Source organism: Sander vitreus, chromosome 13 (assembly GCF_031162955.1).
Source record: "Sander vitreus isolate 19-12246 chromosome 13, sanVit1, whole genome shotgun sequence".
Lineage (NCBI taxonomy): Eukaryota > Metazoa > Chordata > Actinopteri > Perciformes > Percidae > Sander > Sander vitreus.
The window spans coordinates 8523888-8542269 of NC_135867.1; the positions used below are offsets into that span (position 1 = coordinate 8523888).

Consider the following 18382-nt stretch of genomic DNA (forward strand, 5'->3'; position numbering starts at 1 on the left):
CCGGGCCTGTTTCAGGACCCCGAGCCACTATAAATCTGGACGACAGGAATGTGACTGAGTCAGTCGACCTGTCTCACCACTCCGATCCTTCCTGCCCTCCCACCACACCCTTCCTCCCTTCTCTTCTCCTCCATCATCCTTTCCTACTGCCCAGACCCTTTTACTCCGCGTTTTCTCACCTCTCTTTTACCTTTACCTTACTTCTCTCTCTCTCATTACACACCTCAACTCTTTTCCTTCCCTCTCTCATCCTTCCCTTCATCCATTCCCAGATTGATCCATCCCCCTATATTACTTTGATGGTCATTCACACATTAATTCTCGCTATCATCTCTGCCCTCACCTGGTTTATTCTCTACCGTAACAAGATAAAAAACAATCCTATGCTGTCCTGTAGACAATACATCTCATTAGTGGCATATGTCTATCTATCCTGTGACAATGACAATTAGGGCTGGGTATAGGGTTGGGCATCGAGAACCGATTCCTACTTGGAATAGTTTAAAAAATTACGATTCCAGTGGAAATGTTTCTTTATTGGAATCGTTTGAAGGATTTGGTTTCAAATCTGATCATGGGTTCCCAATTTAACATGCGCAAGTTTTGGTCTCCGTAGCGGCCAGGCGCTTGTTGTGTTGCAGCCTTGGAGCACAGTACACGGTGCTCTAGTGTGGCTTTATTTTACGTTTAAAAGAGCCCTGTAAAACTGCAAACCACCACTGAATCAAAATAAAACTTTCCTCTTATTTGTGAAATAAGCATGTGACCCGTTTCAACTCCACCCCTCAAAGAATTGGAATCGAGATTCGATAAGAATCGGAATCGAAAGGAAGGATCGCAATTTGGATCAGAATCGTTGCCCAACCCTAGCTGGGTATTGTTAAAAAAATGTCGATACCGGTACCGATCCCAGTACCGTGACTTTGATACCGGTTCCTTAAGGATACTTTTCTTACTTTTTAGATACCAATTTTATTAAACAAAAAGAAATTACATTATGGCACAAATCTTTTTATTTATTTTTCAGTTCCTACTATGTGAGCCCAGTCTCTGTGCATAATGTAGAGTTTTTCCTGCTAGTCTCTACGGCGTGTGACATTAGACAGACAATCAAAAACATTATTAGATCTTGGTAGAAGCATGCTGCATGCTTATTGGCTCACTGACACTGATGAGATTTACTCCTTAGGTATTGCAAGACGAGGCATTTTTCGATACTCAATACTTTAGAGGCAATTCGGTCGGTGCCTAAAAAGCATTGAATTCGGTACCCAGCCCTAATGACAATGTAATGAATGTATTCAAAAAGAGATAAGAGTACTAAAAGAGGGAGAAGGGACTTTTGGCTGATCCCTGCTGCAACATCTTCCCATCACAGGTCTGCATGTGTCATGGTTACATCTTGGAGGAGTTTTCTCAACAGCATGTATCACATTCGGACACATAAACAAGGTTCAACATATAGAGGTCTTTATCAGGGTAAATTCCACCACTGTGAACACAGGGTTTACCCTCAGGCTGCGTTCAGACGAACAACAGCACTGCGTGACAAAGCACAGACTCCTTATTTATTTCCAAGAGAGCACTGTGTTGTTGATACTGCAGCACTTCAACAATGAAGAGTTTTGAATTCTCTACCGTTTGGATTCACTCCTCTGACTGGCTTCCTCTCCGTAGCAAAGTCAAAGTAAATAACGCTGGTGGCCATGACATACACCCATATGATCGTTACATTTTTCGAGGAGAGTCCCATGTTGAGGACATTGTTCAAAGAAATATTTGAGATGGGATTTCAGAATGGGGGAAAACACTCAACTCTAGATAGAACGTCTTATAGATTGTAGCAATATGCTACTTTTACAGTTCACCTTGTAAGCATTAAAACAGAAAAGGTTTACCGCCATGTTAAATTAAAAAAGATGTAGTCCTGCCTCAGCGATAGTATAGTATAAAAACAGCAGTGCTGTATCTTTGCCTCTGCCTTCAAACTGGACTTCAACACACACCAACATACTGTAGGCCATTTTGTTGTTTTGCCAGAGGGATATCTTCAGGCTGATTGAGCCCGTAGGCTAGTATAGATGTTTCTGTCTGTTAATATTGTAGAGGGTTAAAGTGAAAATAAATGTCTTTTGATTAAATCTCAGATGCCCCATTTAACCATTTATAATAGATATCAACTGTTGGGATACAGATGAATAACAGCATTAATAACAATGAATGTTAATGCTTCTTTTGATACCGAGATGGTGAACTTCATATCCTTTTTCGAAATCGCCCATATGAAATGACTGTATCCCTAACATCTAAACAGAAATTCTAAACACAGTTTTATTCTGACTGTTAATCTTTCAAACTTGGATGTGATGGAAACATGACGCTGGTTTCTGTAAGTCACGTTTTTGCAGCCCTGTTTGTTGTTGGGAAACCTGAAGGGGAAAATTAGCAGCAGTAATGGGGCAGTTTTCTTTGGAATGCCCCTTTTAAAGCGGCCGTCTAATGACAGCTAAAGCAACTATCTCACGGTCTCCATGTCAGCATCTCGGGAAACAACTTAAAAAGGAAACCATTTGAGTCAAATCTGACTCTGTGTGAGCTCGGCATCAGAACGTGTGCATTTTAAACAGAGACTTGAGGAGCTGAAAATAGTATTCCTGCACTGATAATGTGCTGTGGTGGTTATAACCACTGAGAGTGAAAGTGCTGCAGCATCTGAGCCTTTAAATGACTTGACAAGCAGCCTGTGTGGTGTACATAAAAGAGCCCAAGACCAGAAGAAACTTTGTAGTGTTTTGCTACAGTAAAGGCGGTAATAAGAGCTGACACATTTTACTCAAAGTACAGGAACAGTTACTTTTGTTAAGAGCAAACATCAAAAGTCACAGTAATAGCAGAAGTCAGTTTCTACAGTGTAAAACTACAGATTATAAAAGCCTAGATGTCTAATATGACTCCTTTAATATTTTGCCCTTATTATTCCGCACATTTCATTTCCAATACAGTTTCCCTTTTTCATCGTGCAGATTTTTAGCAGAGAGGCTCACACTCTTGCGATCAGTCATCTGAAAGTAAACATAGGGTTCTTTTTTGTTTTCTCTAATAATTAAAGGCAACAAATTACTTCAGCACAGAGGAATAAGCTATATCAGGTTTTACATATACAATACTTGAAGTAGGAGGTTTTGGTCCTTTCATGGATTTGTTGACGATAAGAAAAATATAGCCAGCCTTATTCTTTAAATAATACTTTTAAAAAAACTCAGAAATGCAGTGACAATCCAAAGTTCTGCTCAGGTAACTGAAGCATGTTGTTTGCAACTAGTTACTTCACACTACTGCACACACTTAGAGTGATATCTGAAGCCCATACGATACTCTACAGTACGTGTTAATCTGTGCTCATCTTGCACATAAAAGGGTGACAGTGAGCAGACATGTTTCATTTCAGCTTTTTTTTTTTTTTTTTCACACTCTATTGTCCGAGCCGACAGTCATATCTGAGAAACAGTCAAAGCAATGTGACGGTGCTGGAGCGACTGGGAACGGCTACTTTTAAATCACATAAATGTGTGCTAAATGTGGTGTTATGGTTGACTGAAGTGACTGGACTGAACAGCTTGGTCGCAAAATGTCAAACACAAACCGGCAGGAGGAGTCTCAGATTAAATTAAATGCAACTAAATTGTAAACCTAGTTTGGTAAATCTAAGATATACGTTTTAAATAGCACTGTCAAACGATTAATTGCCAAATTTCTATAGTTTATCACGATAATTCGCATGTTTTATCACATGAATAAAATTCTATTATTTTGCATTTCAGAACTGTTTTTAAGTACATATTAACAAGCCATTCTTACCAGTGTATCTTAATTGGGAATCAAATGAATGCAAAGAAAGTTACTTTATGAACTTGACTTTAAGATTTGTAATTGTTTATTATTTATTTACTGTAAACAAAAAAAAAAGTGTGACTCTGTCATTACTGCTCAATTCCTACAAGTACCTAACCTAAGTGAGATGTAACACTAACACTTTGCTTATACAGTACAAACAAAATGGTCCAAAAACCAGATGCCACAGCAGGACATTTGTAACCTTTACATTTTTCTAATAAGGAATGTAACAATTCTCCTGGACAGAAAAGGGGGTGGACAATGTCCCAAATGACAAAAACAGTCAAAGTAACAACACAGTCCTAAAACCGTATGCTGATATACATAAGTCAATATAGTGTGCAGTAACTTCTAAATAATTGGGATTACTCACTGACGTCCAGTGATCACTGGTTAATGAGACAGCGTTTGCACTTTGCAGCAGTTCCAGTTGGGCTGCTTTCTCCGTGTCATGCTGTGTATGCGTGAAACTACTGTCCCTCTCGACAACTTTTTAAAAGTAAACTTTCCATTCAGAATCTTATTGGCATCCATTTCGGCGTCTCGCGCTCGCCATCCACTCAAAACGTAATGTTAGCCTACTACTTTTTGGCCGGCTCGCAAGCCCAAACAAGTGTGTGCGACGTGCCCGTTTTGTTTCCGGTCTAGCTAGATTCGGTGTGGTGTTGTAGTTTTTCTAACATTACTAGTTGTTGCAACAGCATATGAAAAAAACAAAGTTTGCTAGGCCAAAAAGAACGCTAATCTCTCGATAAAAAAATTGACGCCGTTAAAATGGGTTTGCGTTAACCCCGTTAATAACGCGTTTAACTGACAGCACTAGTTTTAAACAATAAAAAAAAAGAAACCTATAGTGTTTGGTTAACAACTATTTTGAGATGAGAAAAGCAAAAACAGAATCTAAAATACATACATTTATAAAGTTCTAGCACGCTTTAATCCTCTAGACCAATTCAACATTTTTGCTGTTCTATGAAAAGGTAATTCTCCGTTCTACTTCTTCCACTCTGCTGTCCGATATAACAGTGATAGAGTGAGATTTTAATTTGCTGTGATCTAACAAGTGTACTTACATGAGAACACATAAACAGACTGTAATAAAACAGATTGTTAACAAGCTCTGGTTAATATGGAAATTGGCACCCTTGCATTCCTGTCATTGTAAGTCTCTTGCCATATTGATGTGAGGTGATGAGGTAAAGCAGCTGGTGCAGGTGTGACAGTTTGCACCTTCACTGTCATGTTTTTTCTTTCTGTTTTGGCTTATTATGTTGTTTCTGATACATGAATTGGTGAAACTGATCTGCCATAGATCGCTCTGTACTTCACCAGCCAATTTTAGGTGAAAGAAGATATTTTATAACATAAATAAAGGGGGATATTGCAATATACAGATATATTAGCGCACTGGCATTAGACACTAGGGCTGGGTATTGTTTAAAAAATGATACCAGTACCTCTAAAGTGCTACCGATACCAGGACTATACTTGTAATAATCCTTCCCCATTTTATGCATTTATTTTTATCAGACCCCACAGGCGTGTAGTATAGCCCTACTTTCCCCAGTTTTGGTGGCATCTTGGCACACTGAACTGCCCACCCCGTTAAATGCACCACACTCGACTTCACCACACCACAGACTGTATGTAGCTGCTGCAGTAAGGCAAGGCAAGACAAGGCAAGGCAGCTTTATTTGTATAGCACATTTCAGCAACAGGGCAATTCAAAGTGCTTTACATAAAACATGTGGGCCAATCGTTTGCGATGATTGGCTGTGAGCAAAACCAAACAAATAGTTTGGTTAGTTTGCTAGTTTTCCTAGCTCTGGGTACAAAAAGGATCCAATGCAGGTATCGTTTGACTGGAGAAGTTTCGATACTACTTGGTACTGGGTTTTTTCGGTCCATACCTTAAAAAAGAATCAAGTACTGATACCCAGCCCTATAAGACAGAAAGTTTTCTTTTTTACTTTCACTATTAAGGGAAAGTTTAGGGGTTTATAAAGTTAAGTTCTACTAAAGGTCCTTTAGTAACTTTTTTTAGGCAGCAGTGAAGACAGACAGTGGGCGCTGATGGAAACAACACAGGAAGTAAACTGTTCAGTGAGAATAAAGTGAGAGCTGTGAGCTCAACTCTCAACAAAGCAGGTTAAAGAAAGAGAGGTGTCAACTTTGAGCTGAAACATAACAAAAGACTTTCCTTGTTCACAAACAATGCATGATTATTATAGTAAGTGGCTGTCATCTACAATGAGCGGAGTTCACAGGAACATTCTACTGGCTGCCAACATGACGACAACATGATGCGTCTAAAGAGTAACCGGAGTTAAAAGATGAATTTTTTATACTGATGCGCAACCCTCACATTTTATAATCTGTGTGGCGATGTAGAAAGAGGGACACAAAAAGCCACAATAAAAGTTTAAAAGAAAAAAGGAAAACTGGTGATCACATCTCTGATTTTCCTTCAACCTTTACATTGCAAGTCATGCATGAGAGGTATAATTATAGGCCTGGAGAGTGGAGTGCGAGAAAGAAACTGGCAGAGCACAGAAATTACAAGAGCTCAAATGATTACAGGAGATATATAAAGGTGAACCCTGAGGAAATGTAGAACTATAATTTGACAATTGTTCACAGACAATAAACAATCCAAAGAGTTTCAGCTAAAAATATTTCTATCTATTAAAAAAAAACAACATTACTTACATTGTTGTAGCAGTGGAAGACAAAGGAACAGAGACGTTAATGAGCAGAAATCACCACAGCAGTTACCTCTATCATATCATATCACACCAACTATGAGTTTGAAGATAGAGTGATTAGATGGTGACAGCACTGAGAGAGGCATTGCTATTTTAAATGGGCAAGAGCCTTAAAGGACAATTCCGGCGCAAAACGAACCTATGGGATATTAACAGATGTGTACCTACTCGATTGCTCTCTGGGACATGTTTTCATGCTAATCGAATGTGTTTGTAGCTTGAAAGAAACTAGCGCGGACCGCTGATTAGCTTACAACGCTAGTATTCGGGGCACAGGGAAAGTAAAAACAAGTCGCTATTTATACCACTAAAAAGGCTCAAAATATCACCAAACTTCAACGGTAGCATAATGAGGGTCCCTAAATGTTAACCGAAGCATTGAGAACTTTGTAAGTGTACAATGGAGTTGTGGAGTTGCGAGGTGATTAACAGCAGAAAAAAGCAAGAATAATACCATTTCTGCTTACAAAATTCTCATTATTTCTCTGACTTTTCTCAAATGTTTGCTCTTTTCTTGTGAATACATGGATCGTTTCACTTTTTTAGAACTCAAAAGATTATTCAAATATAGAAATAGACAAAAGGACAATCTGTCGTTGGTTGAACTGGTCACAACTTGCAGATACATGCATCCACTGACGAGGCAAGTTGACCGTTGTTGGGTCACGAGCCAAAAGCTTTGGGAACTGGTGTTCTAAACTTGCTAAAAACCGGTTACCATTTCTATGAAATGTCACAAATTTGAATTATAAGAAAGGTGGGCCAAAACATCAGCTTTTCAGTTATACAGTACACTACATCTCTAAAACATCTTGAAAATCACATAACACTGCTTGTTTTTTTATGTTTTCCAGTGCTCAAAAGGCTCAGATCAGCTTTCATCACACTTCTCATCGTACTTTAGCTTTAATCTTCTGACTTTCTGCCAGCAGATATAAAACGATATTGATTCATGTTGAGATCAGCGATGCAGTAGAACAGTCTGAGGACAGCAGAGTAAATAGTTGTGCCGAAAAATGACATCACTGATGAGGTAACCCCTACCTGCGAGGAGCTGACGAATGATATGAGGAGTGAGGTAAGGTGGTATGTGTGTGTGTGTGTGTGTGAACACTGTAGTGAACAATGTAGTCAGAATTCAGGTGAGATGGTGTGAGGAAGGTTATGTGCAGCTGTGTGTGTGTGTGTGTGTGTGTGTGTGTGTGTGTGTGTGTGTGTGTGTGTGTGTGTGTGTGTGTGTGTGTGTGTTAGAAGCAGGTGGCTCAGTCTGTCATTAAGGGCTGAGTCACAATGCTAGCGTCAGTCATGGACACACACATACAAAGAGTCTAGACCAGACAAGAGGAGTGTTTTTGTAGGATAAAGGGGGTTTCCAGACAGAGCAGCAGAAGATTGCCTGAGGTCACACTCCAATATCTTATCAGCGCCAAGAAAAGACTTGTTCAATTGAAGTTTCTTCTTTTGCTATCAACCTCTCTCTCTCCTACTGTTTTCTCACTTTCCTACTCGCTTTCCTCGTCTCCCACTGTCAAAATTCTTTAATTATCGTTCAGACTCAGAAACTAAGAAACTCTCTGAAGTGTCTGAGGAAAACCCGGGCAGTGTCTGAGGACCAATGAATTGAACCATGCCAGGGAGCAATTTGATGGTTATCAGCTGTATTAAATAGTGAGCAGAGGTGGAAAAAGTACACAAAATATTGTACTCAAGTAAAAGTACCAATGAAAGTGAAAGCACCATACATTGTTAGTTCTGAGGGCCATCCCTCTTTTCTTCACAAACATAAACAACAGTTATAATGCAAATCAAGGCCAAATCACGTGTTTTGACTCCATAAATGGGTTAGACCCTAATGTTCACAGCCCAGACTAGCAGCTAGCTTCTACACACCTAAATAGCCCGTATGAACTAATTAGATGTATGTGAATTAATTAGTGGAATCAATAGTGGCAATTCAAATTATAATCCTTTAACACAGCGATCTGTTCTCCGCAAACTAAGCACACGGCTTTATCTTTGACTTCAGTAAATAAATACTTAGAAGTCCATGTTTAACTCAGCACTCTGTATCAACCTCTTTCTTTCCCATGAGCTGACATTCTTTAGGGATAACAGCTCATGCACGTCCATTCTAACGTCTCCCGCTCAGTTTGCAGTTCGCCGACACATCCATGGGTCCGACACGTTGCAATTCTTCTTCTACTTCTTTTTAATTGCGACTTGCAACCAGAGAAGAAGACGCTGCATACGTTCGCACAAAAGATGTAGTGCGCGATTTGTTTTCTTCCTTTTGGTTTTCGTTAGTCGAGTAGTTTTATTTAAATTTTATATATACACTCAGTAATGGATGGAATTTGTAATGTAGCGAAATACAATACTTCACTCAAAACGTAATCAAGTACATTTTAAAATACAGATTTTAAAAACTACTTGAAAAATACAAAATACACAACAAAACTACTCAATACAGTAACGTGAGTAAATGTATTTTGTTACTTTCCACCTCTGACAGTGAGTTATATTGCTGACACCTGCCAAATGACTAAGACAGTTTTCACTGTTAGCCATGACTCCAATCTGCAGTGCAGTTCATAAACTGATAAACTAGGGAATAACACTGGATTACATCCAAAAATTAGCAATAAATGTATAATAAATTTCATGGCAAAGCTCCGGTCCAACATAGTTGCTCATCCAGCACATATGGCAAATTTTTTTTACCCCTTTAGGTGTTTCCCCCCTTATTGTGCAGCCCTCAGCACATGTGCATTAGTGTCTCTTTCCCTGAAACTACTGTATTAGTGCCTACAAAGTGCTATGTACTGAGATGATGTCACGCAACAAACAAAAAGCTAACGTTGCATTTTTAGGTTTAGCCCTTTGAGATGCCTTGTACATTAAATGGTCACACACACACACACACACACACACACACACCCCCCCCCCCCCCTCTGGGGGAAATTTGTCATTCAGCATCTTTCTTAAGGACACTTCAACATGTGAAAAGGAGAAGCCCGGGATTGAACCATTAACCTCGAGATCACAACCAGCGAGGCTGAATTTGCTCTCTTTAAAGAGTGCTCCACCAATTAAGCATTGTACTTCGAAAACACTGCAGACTCACGACGTACAGTTTAAAATTCATTCCAAACATTATTCTTCTTTGTCAAAACCTGCCGCCTACATTACCCACAATGCAACTCGACTGCAAACACTTCACAGATCAGAGATTTGGGTGTGTTCTGCTAGTAGCTGCTAATTTAGCCTAACTTGTAGTCTTCAGACGCAACCAACCAATTTATCAGATTTTGCGCAGCTCCCATCGGGGCCAAAAAAGGCTTTCTACAACTTTTCACACCTGCACTAATACTCCCCAGTATCTAAAAACAGACAATGTGTAGAATCAGTGGAGTTCACCTTTAATACATGTATGATTAGTCCTCTGGGGACCATGAATGTGCTGAATGATTTTGGCTAGTGACGCCAGACGAAAGAGGATGAGGTTGCCAAAATCCCCTGGGGCATAAAAAAAAAAAAGATTTGTTTGGTTCTGGCCAGTTGAGGTCATGGGTCGATAGGGAATTTATTTTATTTTTTATTTTTTTTCCCAGTGGCAGCAAGGGATAGGTAGGATTTTCTTTTTTTGTTCCTTTACAGTAGCGATGTATACTCTATTTTTTCATAACATAGCATGCCTGTACTACACAGTTGTCGCTTAGAAAATTGAAAACATGGTGAGGCATCATTCACGTGCATATTAAGTAGCCATGTATGTATCGGTTTTGGTCTTATACATCCACAGGTTTACCGCTCCAGCAGAGAGGATGGTTCGTTTAGACAGCAGCTAAGTTTACAAGAGTTTGTCCAAAGTTCAAGATTCGTTGCAAACTAAGATAAACAGTTAGACTACAAACTGACATCTTTCATTTTAGCTTGTTTGTAAAAAGTCGCTATTTGCAGAGTAGAGCTGTGTTTGCATAGCGCTGTGGACAAGAGTGGACAGCGCAGACTGAAATATTGGTTTCTATATGTTTAGCTGTAGAACAGGTAGGTGGTTATTGATAAGTATTGACTTTTTAATCATGGAGGGTTTATTGTAGGCTACTTACAGTAACGAGTGTAGCGTTAGTTCATCTGCGCCAGCAGCATTAAATAATGTATAATCTGTATCGTTTCCAATCAGTTGTGCTGCGTGAAGTAACACACACACACACACACATCGGCTCTGGTTTGCGTGTGTGTGTGTGTGTGTGTGTGTGTGTGTGTGTTCTATCTGTGCTGTTCAGAATCCCGTCTATCTTCCACAATGCAACGCTTGTATCCAAATGAATTATGAAGTTGTCATTAGCTTCACTGCTGTTAGCCACCGCCATTGAGCCGGAACCAAACAATTATTTTTGTTAGGCCTGGGGATCAGCAACATGTTAAGCAAATTCAAAAGTAATGTGGTCAGCAGTTTAGATATCTTGATCTGTACTGCAAAGTGTGAGACGTACAGCGAGACAGATGGACCAACCAACGCTACTGCCCTTTCAGCTCCGCCTCTTGAAAGGCAAAAATCCTACAGTGTTTAAATGTCAGGGTGTGTTTGTTTGTGACTTTCAAACAGAGTAGTGTGTGTTTGTATGCATGGCGCTTGCTAAGGAGAACCTTGTGTGTGCTGCGATTGTAACTCTAATTGTTTCCATCTTTGTGTGTGTGTGTGTGTGTGTGTGTGTGTGTGTGTGTGTGTGTGGCGGTCCCTTTAGAGGAGCAGGCCACTTCAGAGCAGCCATGGAACCGCCACAGGCTGACGGAGCCGGTACTGCCACTTCACACACTGTGTGCGTGCCTGAGTATGTGTGTGTGTGTGTGTGTGTGTGTGTGTGTGTGTGTGTGTAAGAGAGAGAGAGAGGGGTATAGAATTAGACGGAAAACAGGAATATGTGTATTACATTTGTTATATCACATTTCTTGTGTGTGCTTCTGGTAAAAATAGACAACGCTTGTGTGTGTGCTGCATTTGTGTCGATGTGATGAATGAAACAGATTGCAGTGTGTACAGTATGTGGAGGAGGATTTCAGCAGCTGTCTGGAGTATATCTGTGTTTACTGTGTGTGTGTGTGTGTGTGTGTGTGTGTGCGCGCGCGCGCGCGCAGGTATATACAGTATATAAGTGTGCGTGTGTGTGTTCTCTTACCTGTCTTCTGGCTCATGTCTGTGGGCAGGTGTGGAGGACTTGGGCTGAAGTGCTCGTTGCTGTAGGGCAGGAGGGACGTGAGCGGATGCATCCCGTGAGACTGTTGCACCACCGACACTTTGTTGGACTGTTGATGAGACACAATGATACAAAATCAATTTAGATCATAATGAATTTATACGATCTATCTTTTTTGCACTGACTGAATTGTTGAGGACACATTTTCCATATCTTAGCAATTAAAGTGTTGAGTGAAATGTTATCATGGATAGAAATAACGGGTAAAATGATTAAATTAAGACCCGGGTTGAAATAATCCAGGATGCAGGACTGATTTAAATACCTTAATTAAATACACTTCAATTAAATAGATGCCACTATGTTTTATACTTTTAGCTGATTAATTTGCATAGACTATTTCAGGATGCAAGACTTATCATAAAGAGAGATCACAAATTCAGCAAAGGAAAACTTATATAAACTTATATTAATAATAATAATAATAATAATATTAAAAACCATCTTTATTATTGTACTCACTAGGATGTTTGGCAATTGTATTTCAAGATTTAAGATAAGTCATTTAGCTAAAGACTACAGGACACGATCAAAGAACATCACAACGATGCACGTTTTCCTCTTTTTCATTTGCTTGAAGAAGACGATAAAATGAATTAGACAAATCTCAATTCTTTTCTTCTCTTAATTGAATCACTGTTGTTTAAAGATGAAAGATAACACAGACACACAATGATGCCAATGTCATGCTCTCAGATTATATTTACCTACACTTGTGGGGACATTTGTTCGCAGATACAAACATCCAATTGAACACATACACACACACACATGTACAAGAATGAAAAATAGAAAGAAAGAAAGCTGGACATCTTAAATTTGGTGTGGAACAAACAAGATGCGCTGTTCTTTGCTCCCACAGGTTTTTAGTGCAGCAGGGAGGAGCAGGAGGCGGAGGTCCATTTGATCGATAAGCCTTTGATGATCAAGTGAGGCTGCGTGCACGCTTGTTTGCTTTCATGTTTCTGTTTACAAATGGCTTTCAATAACTTACGTGAAATCCAGTTATTGCTAATGCTCACAGCATGCTGGCTGACATACGATATGTCACAGTGGTTTGCAATGTTGGAGGAAGCTAAACAGGCAGTCTTGAACAGAGTTACACTGCGTATGTTTGAACCATGCCATGTGTTTTCGTGTGTGCGGACTGGGCAGTGTAACTATTTCTGTGGGAGGCGAGTATAAATATGTGTCTTTCTGTGCAAGTGTGAATGTGTGTTTGTGAGTGGGTGGATGTGTAAGGATGGATATATTTGTGTATATGTGTGTGTGTGTGTGTGTGTGTGTGTGTGTCTCCAAGCTGTATTAAGTCTTTTAAGCTTGGCAGATGCGCCAATTTTCATATATATATATAAATATTTCTGAGAAAAGTTTTTAAGTTATTTTATTTTGTAAACTGAGACGGACATGCCTGTGTGTGTGTGTGTGTGTGTGTGTGTGTGTGTGTGTGTGGATCCATTTGCATGAGTGTCTGTGTGCGTGCAGTGCACTACAGAGGGGCAGATCTGGTACTACTTGCTGGGCCTCCTGCTGAGTTACAAAGTGAATACCTTATCACTTAAAGGCAGAGCTTCCACATGCTACACTCCACATTAACACAAGCACACACTTTCAACGGCTCCTTTCCTATCCATCAATATCTTAAAGTCTCACACTGGCCAGACATACACGCACACACACAAACTGACCCTCATGTGTATGCTACACTGCTAGCCGTGGAGCTAAGATCAAACCGCTAAACTGCTTTTAATGTCAAGACATGAAAACAAAACGCACTGCCTCTGTACTAGAGAGCCGAAGGGTGGGAGGTTTGAGGCTGGGGGAGGAGGTGCAGGGTAGGAGGTAATGTGGGAGCAGGGTGGAGGTGGTGTTGGTGAGGTTTTAGATAAGGTGGTCTGCATTCATTATAACCTGAGGAAGCCCTCAGAGATGGAGGAGGAGGAGCGAGTGCCAGTAGAAATCACTTGTCGTGATTGTGCCTCCCACTTCTCAGCTCCCTGCTCATAGCCCCCACCTCCCACCTCTGGCTGGGAGGAGGGAGCTGGGAGGTTAGATGTCAGGCTGAGAGGTGGGAGGTAAAACTGAAAGCGGTTGTACTCCTACTGGGAGGAGCCTTGTAGGTTAAGGTATATACAAAGATTTTGAGAAAATGGCCTGTTAGACAAGGCAATACATTCATCTCAATGTCCCTGGTAGACACATGTTGCCATGTCACTTTATCAAGCATCAAGTCATGTGGGATGGACGCTGGCAATAGGAAGGATTCCTGTCTTTACTACTTGGGAGTGTTCAGGTCACAAAACAATTCAATATGGTTGTATGAAAAAAAGAAAGATGGCAGAATTGGTCCTACAGAGAAATGTTTTTAAAATGATGCAGATCACGTCCAGGGTTTAAAATTCAATGCAATTGCGCAGCCATAAAAGCTGCCTTTTATCTAAAAAAGGTTTGTTGATCCCATCACTTAATGCTAAAAATGACCAACAAGCCAAACTGACACTTTTCTACCTGCATTACTTTAAGGGTCCTGGCTCTACGGACACATGCACATCTCACTGGGGCCGTCTCTGGGGACAGTCTCTAGTGACTCTGCTGCCTTCAGAGCATGTTGGCTCTTAGATACACCTCAGATAAACCAAAGGTTTTAAATTAATTTCTGCCAAAAGGAAATGATGCAACACACCACACAACATTTTTCAGGAAAAATCCCCAAACTGGGTAGTTAGCATCAGCGGTGAGTGCTATGTGTATAAAGATTACATGACATAAAAATCTGACTGAGCCTTGAATGTAAAGAATCTGAGTTTTTGACTGCAACACATATGTAAATGAGTTTTTGCATGTTACATAAAAAGACTAATTGTACAATTAAAACCACTGTGTACACCACTGGAAACCAATATAACACCTGCCTGACGTAACACCTGCAGAAACATCAGTATTCAATGACACACACACACACACACACAATCCAGAATACGTGACACCTCACCAACAGCGCATGTACAGACCCATGCACAAACACACGTTCTGTTTTGACTGATTCTACACATATGGATGCAAACACGCACACACACACGCACGCACACACACATCTGTGCAGGGCTGCTAGGAGCCTTCAGAAGAAGTTGTGGCTCCGTTTCACGTGCTGAGGTCGATGTAGCCATTTTGCTGTAACATTATAGCCGCAAAATCGTCCATTTATGTTTCCTCTCTTCCTCGGGGTAATTAGCCAGCCTTGAAGTGGCTTTCGCTGCGCCTTCCTTTTTTTACACACACTCAGGGAGGCTGACTGAAAGCACTCATTTAACCCATAATTATCAACCCCTCTGTATTTAAAAAAAATCCCCCCTCCTCCTCACCCCACCACACGCATACACTCACAGAACTTACACATAATTACCTTAGCTGAAACAGACAAGTGTGTACATGCATGTGAAGGACACACACACACACACACACACACACACACACACACACACACAAAAGATCAAATAACACTTTGGCATCTTTGAAACATAAACTCGCAGCTATGTTTCTGGTAACAGAAGAGTAACACATATGTTAAAAAAACACACACACACACACACACACACACGAGGGAAAAGTTCACTAACCCTTTAATTTACAGGAGTAAAGTTACCCACCCTTGCAGGCTGACATAAATTGTCAGAGAATAAATTCGTAGTACAAATCAATATTAAATACAGGGTTTTCAACTGTGACTGACTGAACCTTGAAAAAAAAATTGTTGTTAGGACTGTCTTAAGGGGTAAAAAGGTATTTTCAGATGGAGGATCTGCTTCACACATTTTTTACGTATCTGAAATGAACAATATAAGTCGCACCTAATTTTGACAGCGACTGGCTGGGTGTGCCCACCTGGAAATGTTTCCCTCTATATCCCCTGATATTCTTTAAATTTCCTCACTGTCTGTGTTCACTACAGACAATTCCACAATCTGGAATATCTATACTGCGAGTATGGAAAACACATTGGACTTACTGTAGTGACACAAAAACAAGTCAAGGTACAGCAGCAAGGATGTGCTGGGGAGCGAATGTGATAAAGCTGCTGTTTTTTTGCAGCATCAATGGAAATCAGCACTGGGAAATAGGACAGACTCATGTCATGACGCAGCAGTGCACACTAACACTGGACTGCAGTAATGTTTCTGACCGCATCTTGTCAGTTATGTAAATTTGGTTTTCAATGACCAGCATTAATTAGCCAGTGCATCATCCTGCTGTGTTGTCCCTAGTGCCATTCTGGAGTGATTATGACACATTTAGTCTCGCTTACCAGACCTATCTCCACAGCGCTGCATAGTAAGGTCTGGCCCCCCCACGCATACACTCCTGGATAGGAGAAGAAAACGGTCTGGGTTGTTTGCATTTCTTTAAACCAATCACAATCGTCTTGGGCGGTGCTAAGCTCCAGTCACAAAGACGGTGGATGCACCGTAAATTGGTCTCGGGAAGGAACTTGCTTTTTTGCAACCCGCAAAGAAACGCAACATAAAATATTAAATGTAGTTAACTGGTCACACAATACAGTAATGGGAGCTATTTAAATTCGCTGGATACATGGTTAAACATAATTTGCTCTTACCAGTGTATCATTGTGTGCATTTTGTCCGTGGCAAGTCCCCGTCAATTGGTCCCAAAACGATGGTAAATGGTAGATGGTAAATACCGTAAACATATTCTTTGTAAATCTTTACAATCATTCCCCGAAAGAACCAAGCAGACCTGCCTTGTTGCACGATCCAAATTTTCTTCAAAACTTGCCATTTTCAGCGAATAGCTTGCTAGCTCGAAGTTTGTTGTTGTTTCCGAAATTAACGTTTTGCAAGGCGAAAGACATACGGGCGCTGGATCTTGTGGCGATTATCTGGTAATTGAATTGAATTGAATTGTCGTCAATCCAGACTCATTTAACGCAAGTAATTGCTGCAATGATGGTGTTTTGGTGCTGTGCAATTGGAGTGAAGTAGCCTCCTTTAAATCCTCTTTTCTTTCTTGATAGCATCAATCTTGTGTCTTGACTTCAAGGTACCCACTGCAGTTTTGCTAAGTGCAATGTTTTCACGATTGGGTCCCCGTTTTGTTATTCACTCGACATGATACACATTCCCTGCCGCCGGTTTCACACTACTCTGTTACTCGACAGTTGCTGGTGGGAAAGTGCAAGGAAATGTACCAATTTCCTAGCCTGACAAGCCAGACCCACATCAAGATGTTGGGTCTGGGAACTCACCATTGGCAGGGCTCAATCCGAGGAGCGGGATAAACGGTTGTCTTTCAAATTACCACTGCACGCAATAGGATAGCGCTACAACCAACCAGAGCAACGAAGAAGGTAGCAGAGCTAGTTGATAGATTAAACTTTTGCCGTATCCAGTCGGCCAAACTCAGAACACATCTTCCTTTTTTAAGAATGACTTCAGTGCCGTTCTTTGTTCTTTTCTCAAAGAAAAGCTTAACTCCAAGTCTTCCAGAGTCGCGGACAAAGCCGATTCGAAAGACCGCTGTTCGCCAGCAGCAGCGGCCATAAGCCCGCCCACCGACTCTATACACGATGTGATTGGCCTGGCCAGAGTTTGGTTTTTCCAGCTCACAAGCCAACAAAGAGTTGCTAGAATGACCCTGGCTGCAAATTACATTTGCTGCCGCTAGGGTGCGTCTATTTCAACAAAGTTTTAATTTAAAAACACTGGATTAAAAATATAAAATACAAGACGTTTCAGTGTTCATCCAAACACCTTCATCAGTTGTTTAGTGTGCACAGGAAGTAACTCTGGTCTTAATACACAAGGCAGTCACATGATTTCATGGCATGAAGTCACATGACTGCTAAGATGTAGTCCATTTGTGTTGCCAGAGAAGATGGTGTCCCAGGGTGCGTCTAGAGTTCTAGGATACCAATTTCCCAACAAAGGCAGTGAAAAAGAAGACTGCAAGGTAGCAAACATGGATGCAAACAATACACAATTAAAAAGAGGGAGGACGGATATGCATTCAACTCTTTTGTCAGACCTTGAGCACACACACAATGCATTTTAGTAAGAAACGTTGAACGTAAGTATTACTTTGCTTACGAGAAAACTGAGAGATACAAGATAACTTGAACATCTGTTACACAATGTATTCAACGGTCAAGAAACAGTAGTTGGCGCATATTGGTGGTTGTTTGACATATTTTTACACACTACATTGAAAAAGTTGTAGCATGCTGTGTATCACTGTACTGTACATTAATCATGTATGCAGCCATAAACATGAATAAACCCACAGCCAAACACCAACTGCAACAGCACTGAATAATAAATCTCCTGTTTGTTGATTACATCAAAGATGTAATTACTTCAAAGACGCGATTACTTTAAAAGATTTCAATTAGATATCAACACCTTTTTAAGTGCGTCAGGTAATCGTACATGTAGCCCTCTCTCTGTAGTCTAA

General features: G+C 40.5%; 1 protein-coding gene across 12 annotated transcripts in view; it reads right to left on the minus strand.

Annotated features, from left to right (window-relative positions):
* The window catches only part of tcf7 (transcription factor 7), a 74174-nt gene that overhangs the window by 17890 nt on the left and 37902 nt on the right, over positions 1 to 18382 (minus strand). For all 12 annotated transcript variants that reach the window (XM_078266777.1, XM_078266768.1, XM_078266766.1 and 9 more), the window contains exon 4: positions 11840 to 11966. In XM_078266777.1, the coding sequence (XP_078122903.1) occupies positions 11840 to 11966 (127 nt within the window). The remainder of the gene's footprint in view (positions 1 to 11839; positions 11967 to 18382) is intronic.